Source organism: Orbicella franksi, chromosome 2 (assembly GCF_964199315.1).
Source record: "Orbicella franksi chromosome 2, jaOrbFran1.1, whole genome shotgun sequence".
NCBI classification, from domain to species: Eukaryota; Metazoa; Cnidaria; class Anthozoa; order Scleractinia; family Merulinidae; genus Orbicella; species Orbicella franksi.
In genome coordinates, this window is record NC_138146.1 from 14,419,087 (window position 1) to 14,441,654 (window position 22,568).

A 22,568-nucleotide genomic window follows, 5' to 3' on the forward strand; every position below is an offset into this window, starting at 1 on the left:
AATGACATGACAGAGAAGATGAAGTGTTCACATCTCTGTGATTACTATTTGTCTATCTCTACTATCTGGGTTTCAATTTCAGTTTGTTATGTTACACCTTTTCGGTAGTTTGTGCAAAAAAATTTGCTGGAATTCTTTTTATTTAAGTTAATTTAAAAAAATAATCCGAAACAGTTACATAGTTTCCCTTGATTTTGGATGTTTCCTGACAAATTTTGTCAGGTTCTTGCTTGAGTGAATCCTATACACCATGATTTCCCCAAACCACTCACGAATCACCTTTTCTTTTACTTTATCCGTTTCTTTTTTCACTTGGAGGAAAAACCTTGGCAGACGAGAGAGATATTACTCTAGATACTCGGCACAGACTTACAATTAGAGATTCAAAAACTTCCGCAACCTGTCTATTTCGTGGTGTCCATTTTCTTCTAGACTCTGCCGAGTTGTGACTGAAAATAATCCTTGTTAGCAAGTGAAGAAGCGACTTTGAAATGTCGACATGCCCGGCTCAAAATTAACCTCTGCTAAAGAACTGCTTATTAAAGCTTTCTGGGGGACTATGTTGTCGACGCTAAATTTCAAAGCGCCATAAATCATGCTGTCGTACGTACACAAGTGCGTAAACGACTTATTGTGTTTCTTGGCTCTATACCGAATAGATTATTGCCCTTTAATCCGGAATTCCTGACTGTTCTTGTGGACCAAATTCGATGTAGTGTTTCTTCGCGAAGCTAGAGGCAATTTGAAATTGTTTCAATGGTCGTTAAATGCATCAAGATTGGTTGATTATGACGATGCAGAGATGAGACAGAAAACAGGGCAACAGAATTGCTAAACGCAGGTAAAGTGACACTCTAAAGAGAGTTTTGGATGTAACCTTACAGTGGGTCACGAAGCATCTTTAGGTTGTACCACTGAGCGGTATTATATCCTTTACAAAACAGTAGTTTTTCAGCTACTCTTTGAAACTCTAAAGAAAACAAAAGCAAGTCATCTATCAGAGTTGATCGCCACTGGAACTGTAAGTGGCGATCCTCACACCGCGAGAAGAAAAGTGTTCATTTGATCGCGGAGTTGGTCACAAAACAGCACCCACCGCAAGAAAAACACTCTTTTACCAGTTCTCACGAGTCCCCTCAGCGAGACAATCCATCACTGGATAAAGAGACAAAAGCTCTCTTGGAAGCTAACGAATGGTTTCACACTTCTGTTTCCTTAGTTTATAAATCATTTTTGAAAGGTATTGTCCTGATTGAATAAGCTTCCCTGACCCTCCCGCAATCTGTCGCGAGAAGATAACACATTGAAGATGGCATATTTCACATTCAGGCAGGCATGTTGGTGTTACTATTTGTCACAAAAGGAAACCTCTGATAATGATTCTATTACATCTTCTGCTAGCCTAGTATGTCTAAAAAAGCTAGCTCCTCAAAAAAAGGCTTCATCAAACAGGACTGTAGAATTTTCTAGCCTAAGATGGCGGTCCTGGAATCGCCAAGAAAAGCGCAACTGCTAAGTTGACTGTAAGTTGCTCTGTATGGACGAAGCAATGCAACAAACCAAAAAATTGTCTTTCAGGAAGAAGAACAAAACAACAAAGAAATTATGTCTTCGTAGTTTATTCATATCTACAAACGCGAAACTCGATAATTTGATATTTGCAACCTTTCTTTTACAGTTATCAAGGACTTTGGCACTGGTATCACGTTGACATGCAGCCGGTCATTGTATGAGTACGCGAGTGTTTAAAGAAAGGAAACAATATTAGGCGGAACAAACATTTTGGACACGAGAAAGAAAAGAAAACCAGTCAACTCAATTTAGAGCCATGTTAGATTTTAAAACGTGATATCCGGAACTTGTCTATGACGGCGTTTTTTGGCTTAAATCAGTGAATCCGCCGTCTCCAGCTAAGTAGACAGGCCGGTTGATTTATGGTTCATTTAGTGTCTTACCTCAGTTGTGTCACTACGTTCAGTGATTTATGGTTGTGGCCGGCACAGTTTAACCAGAGCATTTAACCTTGAGACAAATCATGTTATTTAAGAAGATTTGTTCAACAGATTCAATGAAAGAATCAACGAGAGAAACGCAAACATCCCGCACTACAAACTCAACAATCGGTTCGACTAGGACAACTTAAAAGTTCTGTAAACTAGTAATGAATCTACGTATATTTTAAACCATCCACCACGACTGAATCATGCGTTTCTATACTGAGTGGTTCTGTATAATGTTAATTGTCTGTGAATGAACGTCCATGGATCGAGAAAACGAAATCAGGGAAAACAAGAACACCTTGAGCAATTTTTCTTGTGGAGAAGAAGTCTATAACAACTGAGTAGGCAGCCCGCAGAAATGGAAGAAGCTTCAAGATTAAAGCACCCCTAAGGGCCTTCGTTAAATTTCCAAACGCTTGCACAATCGGCTGACTTGCTTGTTGTCCATAATCTTCGCAGCTTGAACGTCGCTTTTTAATTCTTCCAGATCTCTTCGAAATTTCGCCCTTCTGTTTTGGAACCATGTTATTACTTGCGCTCCAGAAATTCCCAGCGACTGTGCAATTTCGTCTCTGTCAGAAGGCGAAAGATACTTTTGGTACACAAACCGTCTTTCAAGCTCAAATATCTGTTGATTCGTAAAGCATGTTCTCGCCTTCCGTCGTTTTCTGGCGTTGAGTCTTGCTTGAAAGGCCATAAGCTTCTGTTGGAGACTTCTCGAAGCTAGGAAACAGCACACCATATTTACCATATTAACAACTTTACTGAAATTTTTTTTTTAAAACAAACCGCGCATTAGAAATGAAAACAAAAGTCGAGGAAAGGAAAATCAACTCTTCCGCTTGAGCTATGCAAATCGTGAATAAACAACAAAGCTAAAACTGTTTTTCGATTGCTTCAAGATTGTTCCAGGTCACTAATATTTATACTACTCTGTGGAAGCGGATTTGATCGAGAGAACGTAATTTTGAGATGTGTTTACAAGCGCGAGAGAATAAAAGCTTTCAAGAGCTTATGCGGAATTACTTCCCACTAAGAGTTTCCTGGCTATGTAGAGTTAAATAACAGCAGGATTTTCATCATACCTATTTCGGCGTTCGCTGTATTAACTGAAATGTCTTCTGGCAAATTGCTACTTGTAAAGTCCTCCAGAGTTGAAAGGGGTGACGTCAAATCCGCAGAGTTTTCTTGCCAATTCGAAAGCGGCCGCTTTCTTGTAGCCGGCGTTTCTTTCTTAGGATGCGGAGCGCTTAGGATTGCCTCAATAGAAAAAGGCAATACTTTGTTACTGGCAACTCTGTCTCCGTGATTTGAGTTTCTCCCATGCACGTTGTCCGTACTTGAATTAGACGAATTGTTTTCATTTCTTTGTATCTCCATGTGGAAAAGCTTCTACCTCACGACGGCAATTGAAAATCGCACAAGTACTTTACGCAAAGCTCTGTGATCGAAAATAGCTTTAGAGTGGCGGGCCTTTGATTCGTAACTCACCGAGAGCGAGCCACCTCGGAGTTTTCACCCAGCCTGTAGATGCGCCAATTAAATTATACAGCTTGTGCGAAATTGATGACTAATTAATTAAAGTATTTACCTAGCCCTGCGACCAATCAGCTTTCGAGCGCTCATGAAGTAATTCAATTAGCGTGGCAGCCCGTCAAATTTGGAAACCGAAGATAAATTGAATTAAACTGTCATCGCTATCAATGTAACCTTGTTAGGACAAAGACAACATTTTAGAAGCTGCCAAATCACATTTGTAAATGAAGTGGTTGGAGCAATTATCTCGCAAAACACGAGTTTTTGAGTCAACAGCTTTCAGGCCATACGGCCCTGTTATTTTCTTTTGGAAATTGCAAAGTGATACGTGTGCGTTCAAAATGGGATTGGGTTACACGAATGGAAAAACTACTCCACCGTGTTATCACGCGGCCAGAGCAAAATTATCTCTAAAATCGCCTAATTAATTTCTCCTTTTGTCTTTATTGACGCGATATCCCACAGAAACACGCAGCCTTAAGCATGGTTAATCTCACATTGAGGCGCCGCACATTACTCGCATTCTTTACTCAGGGATAGCGACGACCCTATTAAACCCCTAAAACCTGTGACAATCTTAAAACGATGCAAAATAAAAGCCATTAAGTTCCCTTTTTGCTTGTTTCTGTGTTTATTCTCTTCATGCTTTTATGTTCAGTGCGTTAAAACGATTCTTGAGTGCCATTTGCTAATTGGTCGCTGCGTAATTCATCAAAACAAGCCTTTGACAGTTCCTTTAAAAACATTATTTTCCTTTTGTTTCTTAACTTTCCTGAAAAGAGAACCGTTATATCAGCTGCAATTAGCGGACAAGGTTTTAGACAACTGTTCAAACCTTAGACTGGTGACGGCTTTTAATTCCATTAGGATTGATTAATGTACCTTTTAATCTTCTCCGATTCGTTTATTTTTCCAAATTGGCTTTAAAAATAATAAAGAAAAAGGTCTAAAAAAAAGAACAGATTCTGAAACTGTTGTACTTTTTCACGACCTTTGTTTAATTGAGGAGATTTAGCGAGAGCTAAAAGATCTTTTTTTTCCACAGTCAAATTGAAGTAAACAGTATCACCACGAAAGACTGACAGACGACAGTAACCTTTGGATGTTTTACCTTTGTCCCGCCTCACCGGCTCTCGTCTGAGTGACGCATAAAGCAGATATGAAATCTTAAAGAAATACAGGACATCAAAAAACCCGGATAATTTCAACGTATTTTTTCCCTTAATATCATGTTGAGAGTTTTTCCTCAGCTGTTGACCGCCTATCAAACAAACTATTAATAGAACGTAAAATTAGCAGATATTCAATCTTTGAGAGCGCTAAATGCGTTGAGATACCCGTTCCTTTCAGAGTTTTCACCCTTTTATCATGTGAGAGGAGGAAAGGAGCGAATATGTTTCCTTCCATATGAGTTCTGAATCTTGCAATTGGCATTAATTAGTTTTACTTTGCTCGGAACGAATATTGTAAATTTGCACTGTGGTATGGTCTGTTTGGAAGATAAACGATTTTATTTCTTCAGGCGGAAATGCTGCTGGGCCGGATTAAAAAGGAGTTGACAACTGGACAGATAAAAATGATCAACACAATGCCTAAAAACCTTTCTCAATTCCACCACGTTGTAACTAAGGACCCCAAGAACTCGTTGATCATCAGTTGAACTGACGTGTCTAGTATAAAGCAGCCCAAAATATGCATTTTTACACGTTGTTTTTGCTAGTATGAAAAAAGTATTTATCAGTTTTGAGTCAGTTTTCTTGTGGACAGTAGGAAAATTTTACAATTCTGCCGCTGGCTATGTCCGGTCGAAGGAAAGAGTATGGGCTAATTTTACCGAGGGCTCTGTTGGCGACCGGGATTTGGCAGGAACCAGGCCGCTCATACTGACAAGAGAACTCGTGTGTTTTGTAAATATACCCCACCTATCAAAAGCAGCTAAAAGCCACATAGTGCGTTTCTGGAATTTTTCCTTAAAAGCAGGCCAGATCTTTTCTTTTGTAGCGACTGAACGAAACGGAAAAGAATATACTTTTAAAAATTGAATTTATAGAAGTATGTTTAGAGAAGGTTTATTCCTATAGAGCCGGAACGAGGGTCAAAAACGCCAAAACAATGTCATATCAATTAGGCCCAAGGTTTGTTGGACGAGTTGGTTCATAGACCAATTAGCTTGGTTCAGACATCTATAATCGGCTTTTGTTTCAGACAACTTTCAATTAAAAGTTTAGGCTGTTTTTTTGTAAGTTCCCCTACACGTCTTTTCTTTCGTTCGTGTTGTTTTTCAACAGATGCAATTCGCTTTTTATTAATAACATTCTGTTGAAGTGTCACTTGTGTGATGAAAAATGAAGTAATAACATCAAGTGAATACTCCTAAAGTGAAGGCGTCCGGTCTTCGCGCCTCCGCGTAACAGGACGCGACGTTGTCAAAGTTTGCCGCTAATCGCCATTTCGAATGACACTGTTAACCAGCGCCACAATCAAAACCTTTTTAAGCGAAAATTCCCCACCGTGACAAGTGGAAAATACCTCATTTTTCACAGAAATCTGTCAAACACAGACATGAAGAATGTGGATAAGTCCGCTATGAACTCGACACCCTGGCGAACAGAGCGGCATGTTAAGGATTTTTGTGAGTGGAATAGACACCTTACAGTTTCGGGATTAAAACCTGTCGATTTGTTTGGATAAAAACCCGAAACTAACCCCACATTAAACTGAAAACTGAATACGACAAATTCCCGATTGTGTCTATCGTACCATAAACTATTCTTTGATTCATTTATAATATGGTAGAATTTAACTCAGCCGGCGCAAATTACTAAAAATATCGAAGTCATTTGACGGGTAACAACTGTTTTTTCTCCTGCACAGTCCGTAGATCATTTGGGGAAAAGCTTAGGAGAAAATTAATCTTCACCAATTTGGAAAACGCCCAACAAGTCAGGTTTCTATTTAATTAGTCTATTTAGTCTAGAATGGAATATAATCAGATAATGATAACAAACAGTAGTTTAGTGTCCGCAAGCAAGCCAATTGAATCAGTGGCAGTTTGATTGAAGCTGAGCGAAGCCAGCCTAATCAGTGCTACTTACAAAATGGCTCTGTTCGACTTTTGTTGCCACTTAGTTCCAGCCAATGTATAAAATATTTCTGGCATAAAAATGATTTCTCATTCCTCGGGTTTAACTCATTAGCACTGTCGGAATTTTTAAACACCAGAAAAAGCGTTTTTTCCTGGATAATTTACGGAGGTGATAATACCTTAATCTTGTGAGGGGGGTAAAAACTGCGGGGGCGTGTCTAACACTTCATTAGTTTTCCTTCCGTTGGCCATGTAATCAAAAAATATTGGCAGCAGTATCTTGAGGGAGGTACTTATTAATTATAATTGTTCCTTTCCCGTTGAGGACATGGCTGATAAATTATCTAGTAACAACCCGTAAAAGACCATTAGTATCTGAAGGAAATTCTCAAGAAAATCATGAATTATTCGAGTGCTGAGGAACGTTTCACGTCTGCGAAATGTCATCCACTTTGGTGGTAATCCGTTGGTTAAATGCAATTTTTTCATGTTAGTACTTTACGCTGTCCAGATAAGCACATGTGACAATACAATACAATTACCAAACTTTGAGTTATCCATCCCTTCTTAAATAGCAATTCGCTTTGGAAACTGAGAGGTATAATACTATTTTAAATAAACGAAACAAAACAAAACCGAAAGACTGAGTATCTTTGCTTGGTTTTCTTAAAGGACCACTGCTTTTCTCCATTCTCCTCCAAAGCAACAAGAAAACTGATCACTTTTAAGAACAGGGAAGCTAGCTTTTGTGAGCCGGAAAACACGAATTTATTGATGACTGCACCATCGTACAGAAGATAACAGACCTGGGAAGATAACTACTTTATTTCACGCAGAGATATGCGTTTCCTGGACTTCCAGGAGTCCAGGAACTGAATCACATTAGACTTCCTGTTGTTCCTGGTAAGATACCAATGTCAACAAGACACCATTGTGACAGCAATGCGTGGGTCTTCACAGTTAGCATTTCGCAATCGTATATAACAGCCGGCAGCTGTGTAAAGGTCTCAATCAAAGACGAGTTATTACCGTCCCATTACACTTCGCAGCCGTTGTTTTAGCCTCCTTCGAAGCCATTCAAGCCGCTGTTTTAGTCTCCTTCGGGGTCTCTTAAAAATAACATGAAAGGCCACCGAAAACTCGTAAACTGCAGAGGGCGGATCAATGGGCTAGAGGGCGAATCGGGATCCTCTAGGCTAGCGTAGCCTCTTCTAGGCGTTCAGTTAGTTGGGGCGCAGCGCGAAGATCGGCGAGCAAAACCGTTTTTCGTGCTACGCCCCAACTAACTGAACGCCTGCAAGAGGCTAAGGCAAGCGCTTCGTGTTTTGTCCCGCAAATGCCGGCGTTAATCTGTTCCGCAAGGCTATTGTTTCGTGTCACCACTCAAGTGTTTTCGTCTTTCTCTTGACGATAGTTTTGGAACCGAGTAAAGTCCAGGAGCTCAGTGTGTGACTGAGTGCTGTAGAACATCGATGTAAAGAACCTCGGTATAACTGAGCCCTCGGTATAACCAACGATATTCTTCGCCCCAGTAAAAATAAAATGCATGGAAAAGAGACTCAATATAACGAAAACTCGTTTATTTTGGGAACATATTTAGCCAGTCCCTTGGCCTTTCATTATGTCAAAGTTCCACTACAGCTGGTTTTCCATTTTTCCTGTTTTTATGACAGTCAGCAGAAAAAAAAAACACACTTGAAAACCTCTTGAGGCGTCTTTTGACATCCTTTCTATCCTCTCGATCTGCGGAGAACTCGCGTACTGGAACCGCCCAGGTGGGCGTTATTTAGCCTGTGGACAGGACACTTCACTCTCAGCTAGTTCCTTTTTGGCCCTTTCAGCCAGAACCTGTTCACAGGCTAGGCGTTTCTCAGCGTTACTCAACTGATAGTCCCGAAGTCTTTTCGCGCCCCGAAGAGCCATTTTTCAAATCAATTTCCGTCATCAAATGATAGCGCACTTTCAAACAGAAAACGAGATAGATTTTACTTCTCAATTTCAAAATGAACAAAAATTGAGGCTGTGTTATAAACATGCTGCAAACAATGTACGGTAAAGGTCGGTAAAGTATTTATTTCAGGCGAACTGCGACATAAACGAGCACGAAGCGCGATCGTGAGAGAATTGGGATAAACATTAGGTCCCAGTTTCTCACGATCACGAGGCCACGTTATTCAAGTTATGGGAAACTGTTTCGCTGAAAGTACTAGTAATATTGAAGAGCTTCAACAACGTGTAAACTACAGAGTTAGTGGATGGTTTGTCCGAGAGTTGCAGTACTACAAATAAGGTGGAAAACCATTCAGCTCATGGTGAGTTCCGTCTGCTGAAAGCTACATTGTACAACACATAAAGCTAAGTCCTGTGTAAGTCTAGGTAATCATAAGTAGACAGGAAAGCTGTTTTGATGCAATTTAAATCTTGAATACTTGAGCAAACCTATAGCTACATGTAGTTCTGAAGAAGAGCTTTGCTGACCTTTGCTGTGTTTGTATCTTGCATGTGAAAATGGTACAATGTAACAGTTTCTTTCTCCGAAGTTCTTGAAAGCTGGATTATTATAGGTTACATGCATTTAACTACCATTTTTAAAAATATGTTGCTAAAAGAAAGACTTGTTACCATTATGAAATCTTGAAATATAATCTGTTTGGCCATGTTTGTTTCTACAACCATATTTGGTAAGTCATGTGACCATAACAGGGGAAACCCTTACAATGCAAACAACCTACTTTTTTCAAAACGTCACTAATTACACAAAGTGATTTGTAGTAACTTGAAAGTTATGACATCATAAAGATACGATATTTCACACTGAAGGAGCAGGATTAGTATAGGTTCAAGTAATAGCTTGCTAAAAGATTGTGAGTTTAATTTACTAAAAGATATATATCTTGGTGAGGTGCTTAAAAGAAACTATAGTAACCCATGAAAAGAGTAATGTTACTATCAGGGTGAAAAGGATCAGCCTTCCTCTGCAGACTCTCTTTTGGCTCATCAGTAAGGGAGGGGAGGGTATGGGTACAGAGGGGTCAGAACCTCCCACCTCCCTTACCCTACTATCCCACTACCCATACCTTTATCTCACAGCTCATGCCATTTTCCCTCCTGCTCCCATCCCCTGTAATTTGGAAGACTCAAGACACAACTTGGTCATTTTTAGCATAGCTACTGGTGAGTAACTGTTAGGCATTTCAGACATAGATTTGGGATATTTGAATGGCTTGGTGCAAAACCATGCCAAGTGACGATTTTGCGTCAAATTTCTTTTTTCTCAAAAGTGCTTGAATTTTTGCATGTGGTCTTCAATTACTGCGCCTTTCAATAACATGCGGACTCTAAAATTCAAAGTTCAACCAACAAATGCGTTTTTCGCTACCGTCAGTTAAATGGGCGGCGGCTCCTCCCAGCTTCCGACTTCTGCCAAACACTGTTTTGTTGTCTGAACTGTGCTCAATGATTTGATTACTGTGCGCTCGGCAGTATTTGGAACCTGGGAGGAGCCACCGAACACTTGATTGACGGTAGCGAAAAATGCATTTGTCGGTTGAGCTTTGAATTTTAGAGTCCGCAAAGGCGCAGTTAATATAAAGACATTGTCGTGTAGAGCAGTTCTTGCCCAAGAAAAAAATCCTCTTGTGAGTTGTGGCCCATTTGCTAGCAACAAAGTTTGGAAAGGGAGAACTGATTTTCGAGTGATAAAATATGTCTTGCATTGACTGCCATGTTTTCCGCAGGTGAGACGAAGAGACCCTTCGAGGCCTGCATTGCAATCATGTTCTGTGCAAGTTTCGTGGCCAGCTTAGTAAACAGCAATATAAGTAAAGGGAATGGATTTTTGTTTAAAATTTGTTGACACAGAGAGTCCCGCGGATAATGGCCAACAAGTAACAATAGATTGTATCAGAGATCTGTGATCCAGGAACCTTGCGTTGATTTTATTTCAAATGTACATGATTTGTAGTGTTTTGAACTTCTGGGATCAGCAGACATACAGATGTACATGTATGGAGACCTATTATATGTTGTGCAGAAGGGTTAATCTGTTAATCTGCCACCCCTATTTATTTTATTAACAAACTTGGCTAATCATTAGTGAAATCAACCTATGGTGACTGTTTGTAGTTTCCTAAACAAACCACAGGGGAAGCCCTAACCCTGCTGAATAACATTAGACTAATTTCTAGTCCTAACTTTAACCCTTTCCACAAGAGCCTTGTGAAATCAGCATTTCATTGTTCCTTATGTGAAATGAGCATCTCTGCTCTCACACGTTCTCATGAAATCAACTTTTGACTGTTTTTGAACTGAAACCAACATCTTTGAACTTACTCATTCTTGTGGAATCAACATTTGACAATTTTTGAAGTGAAATTGACATCTTTGAGCTTACGAGTTTTTGTGGAATCAACATTTGACTGTTTTTGAAGTGAAATCAACTTCTTTGAGCTTATGTGTTGATGTGAAATGAACATTTCATGTTTTTGAAGTGAAATCAACATCTTTGAGCTTACGTGTTGACATGAAATCAGCATTTTGTTGTTTTTGATAAGAAATCGACTTCTTTGATCATATCAACATTTCGCTGTTTTTGAAGTGAAATCAATATCTTTGCATTTGCCCGTTGATGTGAAATCATCATTTTACTATTTGTTGAGCAGGAAAAAAAAAAACATTTTTGCAGTCACACACTGACTTGACAGCAAATAAACACCTGAAGAGGCCGCCAGGAAATGCGGATTTTTTTTGCATACATTATATCTCAAGGCAAAATCCAGAGACAAAAATAAAGGACCATGTTTTTCCATTAAATTGAAAACAACACGCAAAAATTTATAGTTATATAAGTTAAGTTGTGTACTCAGCTTGCTAGTTTTGCTCACCTCTTTTGACAGCTTACATGACATTTGTGCACTCATCCTTCTTGACATTTCTGAACAAAAGTATGCACATTTTGCCTTTTGTACAAATTGTATATAGGAAAATTTTCCAGACAGTTCAGCTTCGTGAATACGATTCTCCTTATCTTAAGATGGACAAACAGCTTCTTTACATGCCCATTTTACCTTCAATGCCCATTTTACCTTTGCCCAGGAAATCACATTCAAAGTATGCTTTACTAGACACCAGAACTCTGGTTGTTGGTCAACGTTTTGAGAGAAATATTCGAAGTAATTTACCGATGCAAGTTACAAAATCCAGAAAAGTACCATGGCCTGGAATTGACAAGAAGCTGCACCAGCAAGGTAACCTCTTCATCAAGATGAAGCAGGGAAATAAAAACGCAAGTATAGTTCAAAACTGACCTTTAATATGTAACCACAGCACTGTACTGGTAAAAGGGTTTACCATTTCACTGGAAGTAAGCCTACAGTCCAAACTGTCAAGCTTACGAGAGCTTAGGCAATATTGGGTCAGAACTTTATCTCATTAGCATATGGTAATCGCAGAGACTTACCCCATGTTTTAAATGTTTTATTCATGTGAAAAGTGAATTTTTGTTTGTTACTTTGCTCAGAAGTCTCAGAAGATAGATACAAAATTCTTGATTGCTAGCAGTCTGTTTTTCTCTCAAAATTCAGCAGGGATTATGCAACGAGACACTTTAGCCTAAAAGGGATGGTGACAAGACATACAGCACACACTAAATGCAAGTCAAATAACATTTTGGGTTCCTGCTTTTGAAAGTATTCTATTGCATTAGTTAATGAGATTCTTAGAGCTATTTTTTCCAGCCTTTTCCCCTCCCAACCCTGTGCCCTTTCCACTCCCCTACCCCTCCTATCTCCCATACTCCTCCCGTCCCCTATTTTCCTGGGGCCCTACCCCCTTCCTTGTCATACATTCCTCCCCAATGAAGTCCTGCTGAAACAAATGGCAGATCCCTTTCCTTTTGTTTGGAAAGATTAGTGCAGAAGATCAAGTGTTTTCTAAAGCTAAATGTCACTATATCATTGAAAGCCAATCATAAGCTATATAGACTCCCTTGGAGGAATTGATATGACCTGTACTGTATACTGCACTTCAAAATCAATTGCAATACTTGATAAATAAGCAATTTCCAAACTCAGTCATTAGAGTTATGATTTTCTCTACAACATTTTGGTACACGATATAACTTCTTGGTTTCTTTTCAGAAGTATGTTATACTCATGGTGATGCAATGGAAAAACTCCCAAATGGTGGCACAATGACTTCTCTAAATCATAGGAAAAGGTTTGTGCACAGCTTGTAGATGTTGGGTCAGCAATGGAGGAACACTTAAACAACATTAATTGTGATACAGTTAGAAGCAATTCCTCCAAGAAAACTATCTATGCAATGTGTGTGACTCTAGCTTCTTAAGCCCCCAAGTGCATCCATAACATTAACACATTGGAACAAAACAAGTCCTCTTATTTAGCTACATCACATTAGCACACATGTCAGCAGCGTACACCCATGGGTAAATAGTAGACGATGAATTAACCAATCAGAGTGCATGCTTTGCTTTAGTTATGTTATAAAACTTGTGTTTTTTTTCGGTATCAATGATCAACTTTGGACCAGTGGTGTTTTTGGCTAGTTTTCTTGTTTGCTGCACAGTTAACATCTTATTTATTTTTATGCTCATTCTGTAGAGGGTGAATGCCATTCTTTGCAAAGGAAGCTGATCCATCTGGAGAAACAGGTCCAGCAGATGGTGCAGTTTCCGTTACCCCCTGCACAAGGGAGTGGACTGGCTGGAGGGACCTGTGGATGAAAAGCATGAGTACCAATGGATTGAGGCAATGACAATTTAATTAGCAGTTATTTTGTTGTATAGTTTTTGTTTCAGTTTTATCTTATTTCTTCTGCATAAGATGGTGAATAGTTTAATTATTTTATAATTTGAGAAACCCTGAAAGGACATAATAAAAGTTATTTCACTCTCTCATCCTTTTCTCAACAGATTTTGGACCATTTCATTGACGATGCAAATGGAACAGCTAATGAATGGTTAAAGAAGAATGGCCTGCCTGGTGCAGCACTGTCTCTGTCACAATATTTTAGGTAATTGTGGTTTTCCATTTCTGTCAGTAAAGTGAAAATCCCATAGTAAGAGGTCTCTGCTTGATGAAATGTTTTCTTGGAACTGAAGGTAGTTTTATTGTGCATGTACCTTTATAACATTGACTGAGCCAAGTACATTTATATTTGATATGATTGTATACTGTATTTTTTATTTAACTTACTTTAAGTACACTTGTTTGATGGAGCAGCTGAGAACCCACTGTACTCTAATAGTCTTACTTGCTGGGGAAATATTATTTTGAAAGAGTTTTAAATGTCCCTATTTCACTACATGAGACTTTAACCCAGAAGAAAGCATTAAATTAGATATTAATTAAATTGATTACAGTTGGACCTGGTTAATTCAAGCTCAGTTATTTTGAATTCCCCGTTATTTTAAACTCAAACCCATTTCCCTTGGATTTGCCCTTAATTCGTTTACTTTTGGCTATTTCAGACTCCCGCCATTACGAACCATTTTCTGTTTCCCCTGAGAGTTTGAAATAGGGGGGTTCAACTGTACATGCCATTTAAATCTATTTCACTTTTTCCAACAGACTCTAGGTGATTTTTCTGCTGATAATTCAACACTGACCAGACAGAGCATTTTAAAAGAACCTCTCTTTATATCATAGCAGTAGGTGAGTACAACTTAGCAGTATTTCCATAATTAATTGACAGAGGTGAACTATATATCAAGTAGTGTGTTGGAATACAGATCGAGCAGTCCAGGTTCAAGCCCTGGTTGGTGTCATTGCATTGGCTCTTGGGCCTCGAGGGGGAACTTGCTGGACAGGGTATGGATTTTTGGCCTCACTGTCCTGAACAGGGTATACAAATTTTACTCCTCTGTCCTAAACAGGGTCAGAACCTGTCCTTAACAGGGTGTGGTATTAAGAGCTGAGAGACGTTAACCGGCTATTACAAGGTCATCAATCAACGTCAGATCATTTTCTGGACAAGAATGCTATTGCTGTCGGTAAAACAATTTTTCTCCACTTATCAGTGTTATAACTAGCGTGCATTGACAGAATAGATCGTACTGGTAGGTCTAGTTACTTTGTGTTTCTTTGTCCTACACTGGGTAGGGTTTTTAGAGTATTTTTGTCCAAAACAGGGTCAGGATTTCAAACCCTTGGCTGCACCCCTATACCCAAACATGGTCAAGTACCCCACCCGGGTCTTGGGCAAGTCATCTTATTCTCACAATGCCTATGATGTAGCCTATGCCTATGATGAGGTGGACTAACATCCCATTCAGGGGGAGATAGTTGAGTGAGGTTATAATTTTGTTGGCATAATAGCATGTAAAGAAGTTTGAAATTAGTCAATATCAAAACTGGGGGAGAAAAATACATACCATAGTGATTTGATTTAGCACCCTCCTTTCTAATAGGTGCTCCTCTTGATTTCTAGTGGAAATCAGTTTTGATTCGAGTTAGCATTAGATTTGAGTTCCTGGGGTTCGAGTTTGGACCGTGTCTTCTGTAGATCCAAATTTTGAAGATCTGCCAAATCTCTGCTTTATTTTTACATTTCTAAAATGTACCCTTTACTCTCCAATATTACAACCAAGAACAATACATTAACTTAAAAATCAATTCATTTAGAAGTTTATTTATTTTATTATTCATTTTCGTTTTTCCAACAGATTCTGTACAATTTTACTGCAAACAATGAATACAACACTGATCTGACAAAAGATTGGAAGAAACTTTTCTCATCAATATAGGTTAGTACAATGTAACAATACTAACAGTATTCTTTAATTTCAGTCTTTTAGGAAATGCGATGAAGCATTTTCCAGTAGACTTAAAACAACATTGTTGTGGTACTTATTCAAACCTGTTTTGGTTGGGACAACCTTGGTTTGCAGGACACGTTTTTTTCCAATGTCTAGTTAAATCAGTGTACATGTGTTACTGTTATGTTAATGCAAGAAGGAGTATTAAGGTTGAGTTTACCTGGGCTGTCTTTCGCAGGTGGGACCATCAATTCAGTGAATGCATAGTTTGTAACATTTTGTTCACCTGTGAAACAATTCTTCTGCCGTGAGGACATGTATGTCCATATGGCAAGAAAGTATGCACCGAAACACAGTTATTTATCAAATTGTTTCTCTCGACAGTTTTTGGACCATTTCACTGGACAAAGCATGATTGAAAAACAACTTCTCTTTACTACCTCAGTGTAGGTGAGTACAGTTTCCTTTAACTAGAAATTGAATATATCTCATGGAAAGTAGTTCATGCTTGCACCATTTAACTATGAAAGGGCAACTTGGCTTTATGACTTGCAAATTGGAGTGTATGACTGACTGATCTGGTTAATGTGGTTAAACTTCAGGGGACCCAAATCAAATTTCTATGAACAATCATAGTACATTATTTCTAACAAACGGGTGACAAGAGTAAGGGAATAAAAACATAATTTGGCATGTTGTCTTGATCTGCAACCAAATTCTCATATCTGCAGTTGAAAGAAATATGTGGAAAAAGTATTGAGAACTTACAAATTTATTGAGTGTAAGATGTAAATCAAAATGTACCTGATCAGCGTCAGCTCCTGAATTGAATGCAGGGCATGTAATACACTTTATTTTCAAGTTTAATATGCAACTTCATTGTGGTCGGGGAGGCAAAATTACAAATATTGGCTAACAACTGCACTGTATTTTTTTCTGTGTTAGTACATGCAATGAATGAAGACCAATCTGGAACAAACATTTTCTTACTTTTAAAGATCAGCCATGCAAGTGTTGATTGCTTGTAGAGAAAAGCAAAGCAATAATCCTGGCTCGAACTGTAGAGACACCAATCATTATTACTATGGTAGTATTTACATTGAAATTTATGTCATTCGCTTTTTCTTTCAGGTTCAAAGATAACAACAGAAGGTTCGACAGATGCTATGTGACAAAAGAGCTAAACAGAGCAAAATTGTAATAATGTCCTGAATGGTCTTGCTAGTGATGGTTTCCAGTAAAGGAATCAAATCTGTGCGAATACAAATGTACTGAACAAAACATTCTTTTCGTCCACCATGGGAAGCTTAAGAATAAGTAGTGATTGGGCTTTTAGAAAGCGGAGTGCTCATATTCATTGTCTGTCATAACTTGTGAAGTAACATTTTCAAATTTCGATCAAAAAATAAACTAAGTCTTTCGACGGGAAACGTTTTCTTGGTTAACGCTTGGTTGCGCTTTTAAAAGAGACCAAAAAAAAACAGTCGAAAAAAAAAAAACTAAGTCTTTTGGCGGGAAAATTGTCCTTAGAAAAAAAAAGTCTGCGCTTTTGAATGGTGTCATGTTTTGAGTCAAAAATATACCAAGTCTTTTGGCGAGAAAAATCTTGCACTGTGCAACGGATTTCTTTCATCAAAAGTCAAAGTATATGTTTGGTTTCTGACTAGACTCTGTTCAAAAGCGCAGAATTTTTTTTCTTTTGGGCAACCCTACATAGTCAAAAAATAGTAAAAGAGATAGCCTACATTCCGACTAGTTTCCAGGCCCCTTTTAAAAGCGCGATTTTTTTAATTTATTTGCTTATTAATCAAAAAGACAATAAAGATAAGAGACAATTAAAGTTGTGAATACTTTATTAATTGCTTTGTTTCGTTTACTTATTTACAACTAATTCAAATTAAGAGTAAACTTATTTACAACACTTAAATTCAGGCATTGATTAGACAACACTTCCAAGTAGCAAAAAATAAAGCATGAACTAAAGGCTAACTTGTCAAATGACTACAATGAATAGATAATTAAGTCGAAACTCTGAAAACAACAATTCAAGCCTGACGAATGTTTTCCGACTGTAACAAGTAAAAACGTGACCCGTTTTGAAAAATTTTGTCTCATGAAACTGCTAATTCAGTTATAAGTTTCAACTTATCCGAGAAAGTTTTAAGAGAAGTTTTCCAATGAATGCCGCGGAATGATACTAAATTAATCACAGAACAAATCACTGCTGCGACAAAATAACACAACAGAGCATGCAGTCAAGCCATGTGTTCACATGGCTTGATTACCTGCTCCATTATGTTATTTTGTGGCAGCAGTCATTCGTGCAGTGATTACCCCGAAAAAAAGTTGTCCAAGCTACTACTTTTTGCACTGTCAAGTTCTTTGAAAACTAAACCGCTAGTTTCTTCAGAGTCAATGGAAATGTTAAGTTCTATTAAACTGAATTCAAATTCGACAGTTGAGTAGCGTTACACTCCCTGATTCCATTGCTTGAGTGTAAAATTGCTAGCTAGATTCTGCATGATGCTCGAGAAATTTTTTGTTTGACGCGTTTTGTGAACCCTCTTATCAGCTATTCCTCGATATTCAGGTCTGCACTTCTAGAATAAATACCCTCTGTCTATCCGCTTGGTTTGTCCTTCTGAGTGCTTTGAAACAAAGTCCTCCCTCTAATGGATTGAGAGTTACATCCACAGCAAGCAGTAGCAAAGACACTTAAAAAGAACAAATATATAAATTAATTTGTTGATCTTAACCGTGCGCTAAAGAGATCGTGTTCGTACTCGTGTAAGTTACGGTGATCAAGATACCACCAATGGGTACTCCAGTAAAATATTTATCATATGACCCTAGCCATGTCATTTAATTTAGAGAGAGAACTTAATGGTAGTATTCACGTTCAATATGTGCCGGCTCTGCCGACACTGTACTTTCGGGCAACTCTCAAAGATAAGGTAGGTATATAGTTGATTGATATAGTCGACTCTGATAGAGCGGTTTTCTATTGAGTGTCGAAAGTAATTGGACAGTTACTTTGGTTTTGGTTTTGGTTTTACTTCGGTTTGAGATTGGCTGAGTAGTCTAATTGGTAAGTAACTGATTTGGTTTTGGTTTTACGATACTCAATTGAAAACCGCTCTATACATTAGAACATATCAATAGAGCACTCAATATATGAAGCTTTATATCAGACAGATGAAAATAAATTATACGGATTCTGCATCGTTTGCATTGTGAGGAGAGTGCGACACTTTTTCCAAATATATATTTCCTCCTGAAATTTTTGAAAGTTGAGCCATTATTTCGACGCGATCACTGATAATTTTGATTGCCCTGTTTTGATTCAGTCAGACCTGAACGCAAGCAGATTTTTTTTCTGTTTAAGCTAACGAATTTGCTGTTCTGTCAAGTATGCCGTATTCATCATTTTCTTTAATCTGAATACCTGTCCGCTTGATACTCTACAGGGAAATTATATTTCGCGGATAACGTTTTTCATTTTTAAAGTAACCTGATTAGAATAATTCTAAAAGTTGAAAATTCCAAAAAGAAATGCAAAATGCAAATGAAAAAAGCCTTTAGATATAAATATAAGCCCCTCCCTCTCCACCCTGATCATAAGCCTATTAGCTTTTACTCCCAATGTCTATTTTATACCTGATTTTCACATTATATGCTATAATAAACTTATGGCAGCTGTTTTGTGTTTTAGTCATATCGTTATGTGGAGGAATTTTTTTCCTTGCGGTATTGTTCTATACACTTGAACTGCACGGTTTTAACGTGCAATATCCCTCCAAATATAAGCTAGGTCAACTATTTTGTAGACACAATCTCCACCCGTAAATAATCCTCTCGGAAATAAGCCCAACAAAAACTCCTTATGATCAAAAATAGACCCATGTTGTTTTCATTGCTGGCTTCACCTGTTGTCTGATGATTTTCTAGACCACGCGTACGATAATCATTTTGATTGCATGTTGATAGAGTGCTCTGTTTCTGAGATTAGACAGATTAAAATTCTAAGACAATGCAATTAATCAACAAGATTCTGTTAAAAAGCAAACACATTTGCACTATTTATTTTGTTGACCTCTGCCATCTTACATGTAAATTTAAGAATCTGAATTGATATCAATGGAGGTTAATAAATTTGAACCGAGTTAAAATCTATTTTCTTGTACAATCATTTTGTTCTCTCAAATCTGCTGACCTGATTGGTTCTGTTATGACCAAAATCCCACGAAAACTGAAAATATTAGTATTGGCTCATTACTGGTCTCTTTCGGTAGTCGCTTTAAGTAGGCCATCACTGTCGTGGGTTTGAAAATATAGACAGTGTCGAAATGTCGTTAAATCAAACTAGCTTGGCGGTAGGATAAACATTTTCGAAACTATTTTTAACTCAGGTACTAAAAACAATCGCATTCATCTAGGACAGATTTCGTACGTGAAAATGGCCTGATACCTTAACTTCGTGTTTAAAAATGTTCTTTACATATTAATGTATTTTTTGAAGCATTGCGTTTAGAAAACCAGACAATGATTTCAACGTACCATTAATTAATTGCAAACTCGAGCTTTTCCAATTGTGAGAGTTGTTGTTACACAAGTTTTAAGGTAGGCCTGAAATGTATTCCTCTGGGAATTAACTTATTCGAATAAGGACTGCCGACTGAATCAACTCGGGAATGGCTGCGAACTGCCGTCGAATATTACAAACCATCAATGTAAAAAAGAGTGATTGATTAAATCGCTGGTTTTGATCAGCTTCAAGGAAAAAGATCTTATTGTGCAAGTAGATAAAATCTATAAACAGGAATAAGGTTGAATCATCATTATTTAGTGCGTTCATTAAAGATAAGACCGTCAGGTAAGTGACTTAAAGATCATCAAGCAAGAAATTGAGCTTCAGGAACCAAACCAAACCAAACCACGCCTACGCCTTCCACTCCACCAAATAAAAGAAAATAATGAAAAAACAAAAGCGATGAAGAATAGTACAAATCTTGCAATTGAACGACGTAAAAAGGAATTATCTTGCATCTTTTCATTCGTTCAGGTTATACATGCGCGCGCTGATTTTGAAATTGAAAGAAAGTGAAAAATCACTTTAATCATTATATGTAGTTCATTTGAGTTTTTGGGATACAATTCAAAACAAACTCGAACGCAATTCGCTCGACAGAAAATTAAAATTCAACGAGAAAGGTACCAACGACTTTCTTTAATTTTCCGATTCTTCCGTTGCAAACGTTCACAGCTCAGAATATCTGTTCCTGGGTCTCTGAGAATAGCCCGTGTTTTAACTGGTGGTTAGGTTCTCTTTAGCTTACCTTGTCAAAAAATGTTTTAGGTGGAAACTTAATCCATGTTAAGTCCAATCAACGGAGACTGTGCATTAACTGTGGCCTTAAGTGAACTTCACCTGAAACTGAGACAAAACTACGCCGAGATGAGGAAACATCCATCAAGGGCGTGGGGGGAGGGGGGGGGGGGAAAGGTCTGTTTTCGTTCACGGAACAGAAATTTGTGCGCCTTGTGCAATGAAAAGTGACAGGCTTGTTCGTCAACTATAAGACGAGATGGTGCAAATAATGACGGTGACGAAATGTCGTCAAATGAAACTAATCAATGAGATATAGGATAAACATTTGCGAAACTTATGAAAGCACTCAAAAACACACTCATTTAGCACTAAGGACTGTGTTAGTTTGTCGTAGACTGGTACGAAAACTTTAGGTGAAAAGAGCAAAGCACCTTAACTTTTTGTTCATTAAAAAAATTCCACAAATGTAAAAATTCATGTTAGTCATTAGTTTAGAAAGCCAGATGATTATTGAAGAATTGACGGGTAATATATCTAACTTACGGTAAAAACAGACTCGATCGAACTTTTTTATACCAAGTCGATAGCCGGACTTGAAATGTATTCCTCTGGGAATTAACTTTTTGGAATAACAAATGCGTAACCGACTCCGTTACAAACCTCCGCAGGTCAGATACATGTCCCTGGGTTTCTGACTGTAGCCAGAGTTTTTACTAGTACGTTATACGGCAAAAGCCCGCGAATAAGAACCTGGGTTTTTTCAAGTGGGCCCCCATAGGTTCTTATATAAATGGTGTTTACTGTGAAATCAGGCTACTTAGGTTCTTACTCAGGTTCTTAATATTTGTTTAAAAAAGACAACAACTTGTACTCATGGATGTGGCTTTTATATTGAATCATTCACAATACAGTATCTTTTTGTCGCGTGTGATGTACTGTAATATATTTGAAAAAACTCTATATTTTGAAAATAAGAACCTATATAGAGATTTTAGCCTAGAATGGTTCTTATGTGAAGGGTGCTTAACAGGGAAATTTTAGCCTAACAGGTTCTTAAATTTTGGATTTTTATACGCGAGTTTTTACTGAATCAAAATCTTACCTAGGCGCTGGTTTTAAGGGTGACATCTTCTATTCATATCGTGACCAATCAACGAAGATGCCCTTTAACGATACTTCATCTGAAACTGCAAAAAACAACGCCAGGTGAGTAAACAGAAATCAAGGAAGCGGTCCTTGTTCAAGGATCAGAAATCTGCGCCTCATGTACGTAAATATAGTGACGGGCTTATTCGTCGACTAGTATATATGAGGAGACGAGAATTGAGATGATGTATATGGACGGTGTTACTAATAATAAAATGCTGTCAAATCAGACTATTTTCGATACATTTTATTTAACTGAAAGCAGTATAAAAAAACAAATGCAATCAATTGGAAATTTGTACAAATATTGTAATTGCATTTTAAACCCAACGTTTAGAAAGCAGAACGGCTATGAGTCAAGAATTGACCAGCAATGTATATTTAACTAGCGGTAATAAAAGACTTCCAACTTTTCCAGTAGTGACAAGAGATTTGTTGCGTTGTAGAATTGATATGTTTTGTATATAATAAGAAATGCTGAACCAAACTCGAGCAAAAATCAATTTAAAATCGTAGAATCACGAGATATGCTGTGTGCTACCGATGTTTAAACCATCAATATGGGCACGATATATCAAACCATCAATATATTGGGCGCGATTGATGAATGGATTGAAGATCAATTGATTTACTCGTTAGTCTGTTCAGCATTAAGGAAAAGTAGTTAGAATCAGATAAGTAGAGAAAATGTGTAAA

General features: G+C 37.9%; 2 protein-coding genes across 9 annotated transcripts; one reads left to right on the forward strand and one right to left on the reverse strand.

Moving 5' to 3' along the window:
* Positions 1 to 835: 835 nt before the first annotated feature.
* On the reverse strand, positions 836 to 4,255 carry LOC145478133 (transcription factor LBX2-like). Its single transcript, XM_081456055.1, has 2 exons — positions 3,086 to 4,255; positions 836 to 2,723 (listed from the first exon to the last, which is right to left on the reverse strand). The coding sequence occupies exons 1-2, from the start codon at positions 3,378 to 3,380 to the stop codon at positions 2,401 to 2,403; spliced, it is 618 nt and encodes a 205-aa protein (XP_081312181.1). The 5' UTR covers positions 3,381 to 4,255; the 3' UTR covers positions 836 to 2,400.
* Positions 4,256 to 7,278: 3,023 nt separating this feature from the next.
* Positions 7,279 to 17,376, forward strand: LOC145478136 (uncharacterized). Of its 8 annotated transcripts, none has more exons than XM_081456062.1 (8): positions 7,279 to 11,867; positions 12,759 to 12,837; positions 13,242 to 13,368; positions 13,553 to 13,653; positions 14,335 to 14,450; positions 15,305 to 15,385; positions 15,782 to 15,847; positions 16,529 to 17,376. In XM_081456062.1, exons 3-5 carry the CDS (start codon positions 13,249 to 13,251, stop codon positions 14,354 to 14,356), a joined length of 243 nt encoding a protein of 80 aa, XP_081312188.1. In that variant the 5' UTR covers positions 7,279 to 11,867; positions 12,759 to 12,837; positions 13,242 to 13,248; the 3' UTR covers positions 14,357 to 14,450; positions 15,305 to 15,385; positions 15,782 to 15,847; positions 16,529 to 17,376. The 8 variants fall into 8 exon arrangements, 7 of the variants coding, with proteins under 7 accessions (XP_081312188.1, XP_081312185.1, XP_081312186.1 ...); XR_014048192.1 differs by lacking the exon at positions 14,335 to 14,450 and adding an exon at positions 14,211 to 14,294 and having other exon boundaries at positions 7,285 to 8,933; positions 13,242 to 13,388; XM_081456059.1 differs by lacking the exon at positions 14,335 to 14,450 and adding an exon at positions 14,211 to 14,294 and having other exon boundaries at positions 7,289 to 11,867; positions 13,242 to 13,388.
* The last annotated feature ends 5,192 nt before the right edge of the window (positions 17,377 to 22,568 follow it).

Excerpts from the sequence above, each read along its gene's own strand:
- LOC145478133 (XM_081456055.1), bottom strand. The coding sequence starts at position 3,380 with ATGGAGATACAAAGAAATGAAAACAATTCGTCTAATTCAAGTACGGAC. Across the intron at positions 2,724-3,085 it reads TACAGCGAACGCCGAAATAG|CTTCGAGAAGTCTCCAACAG; the intron begins GTATGATGAAAA and ends GCTGTTTCCTAG.
- LOC145478136 (XM_081456059.1), top strand. The coding sequence starts at position 11,522 with ATGACATTTGTGCACTCATCCTTCTTGACATTTCTGAACAAAAGTATG. Across the intron at positions 11,868-12,758 it reads CAAGAAGCTGCACCAGCAAG|AAGTATGTTATACTCATGGT; the intron begins GTAACCTCTTCA and ends GTTTCTTTTCAG.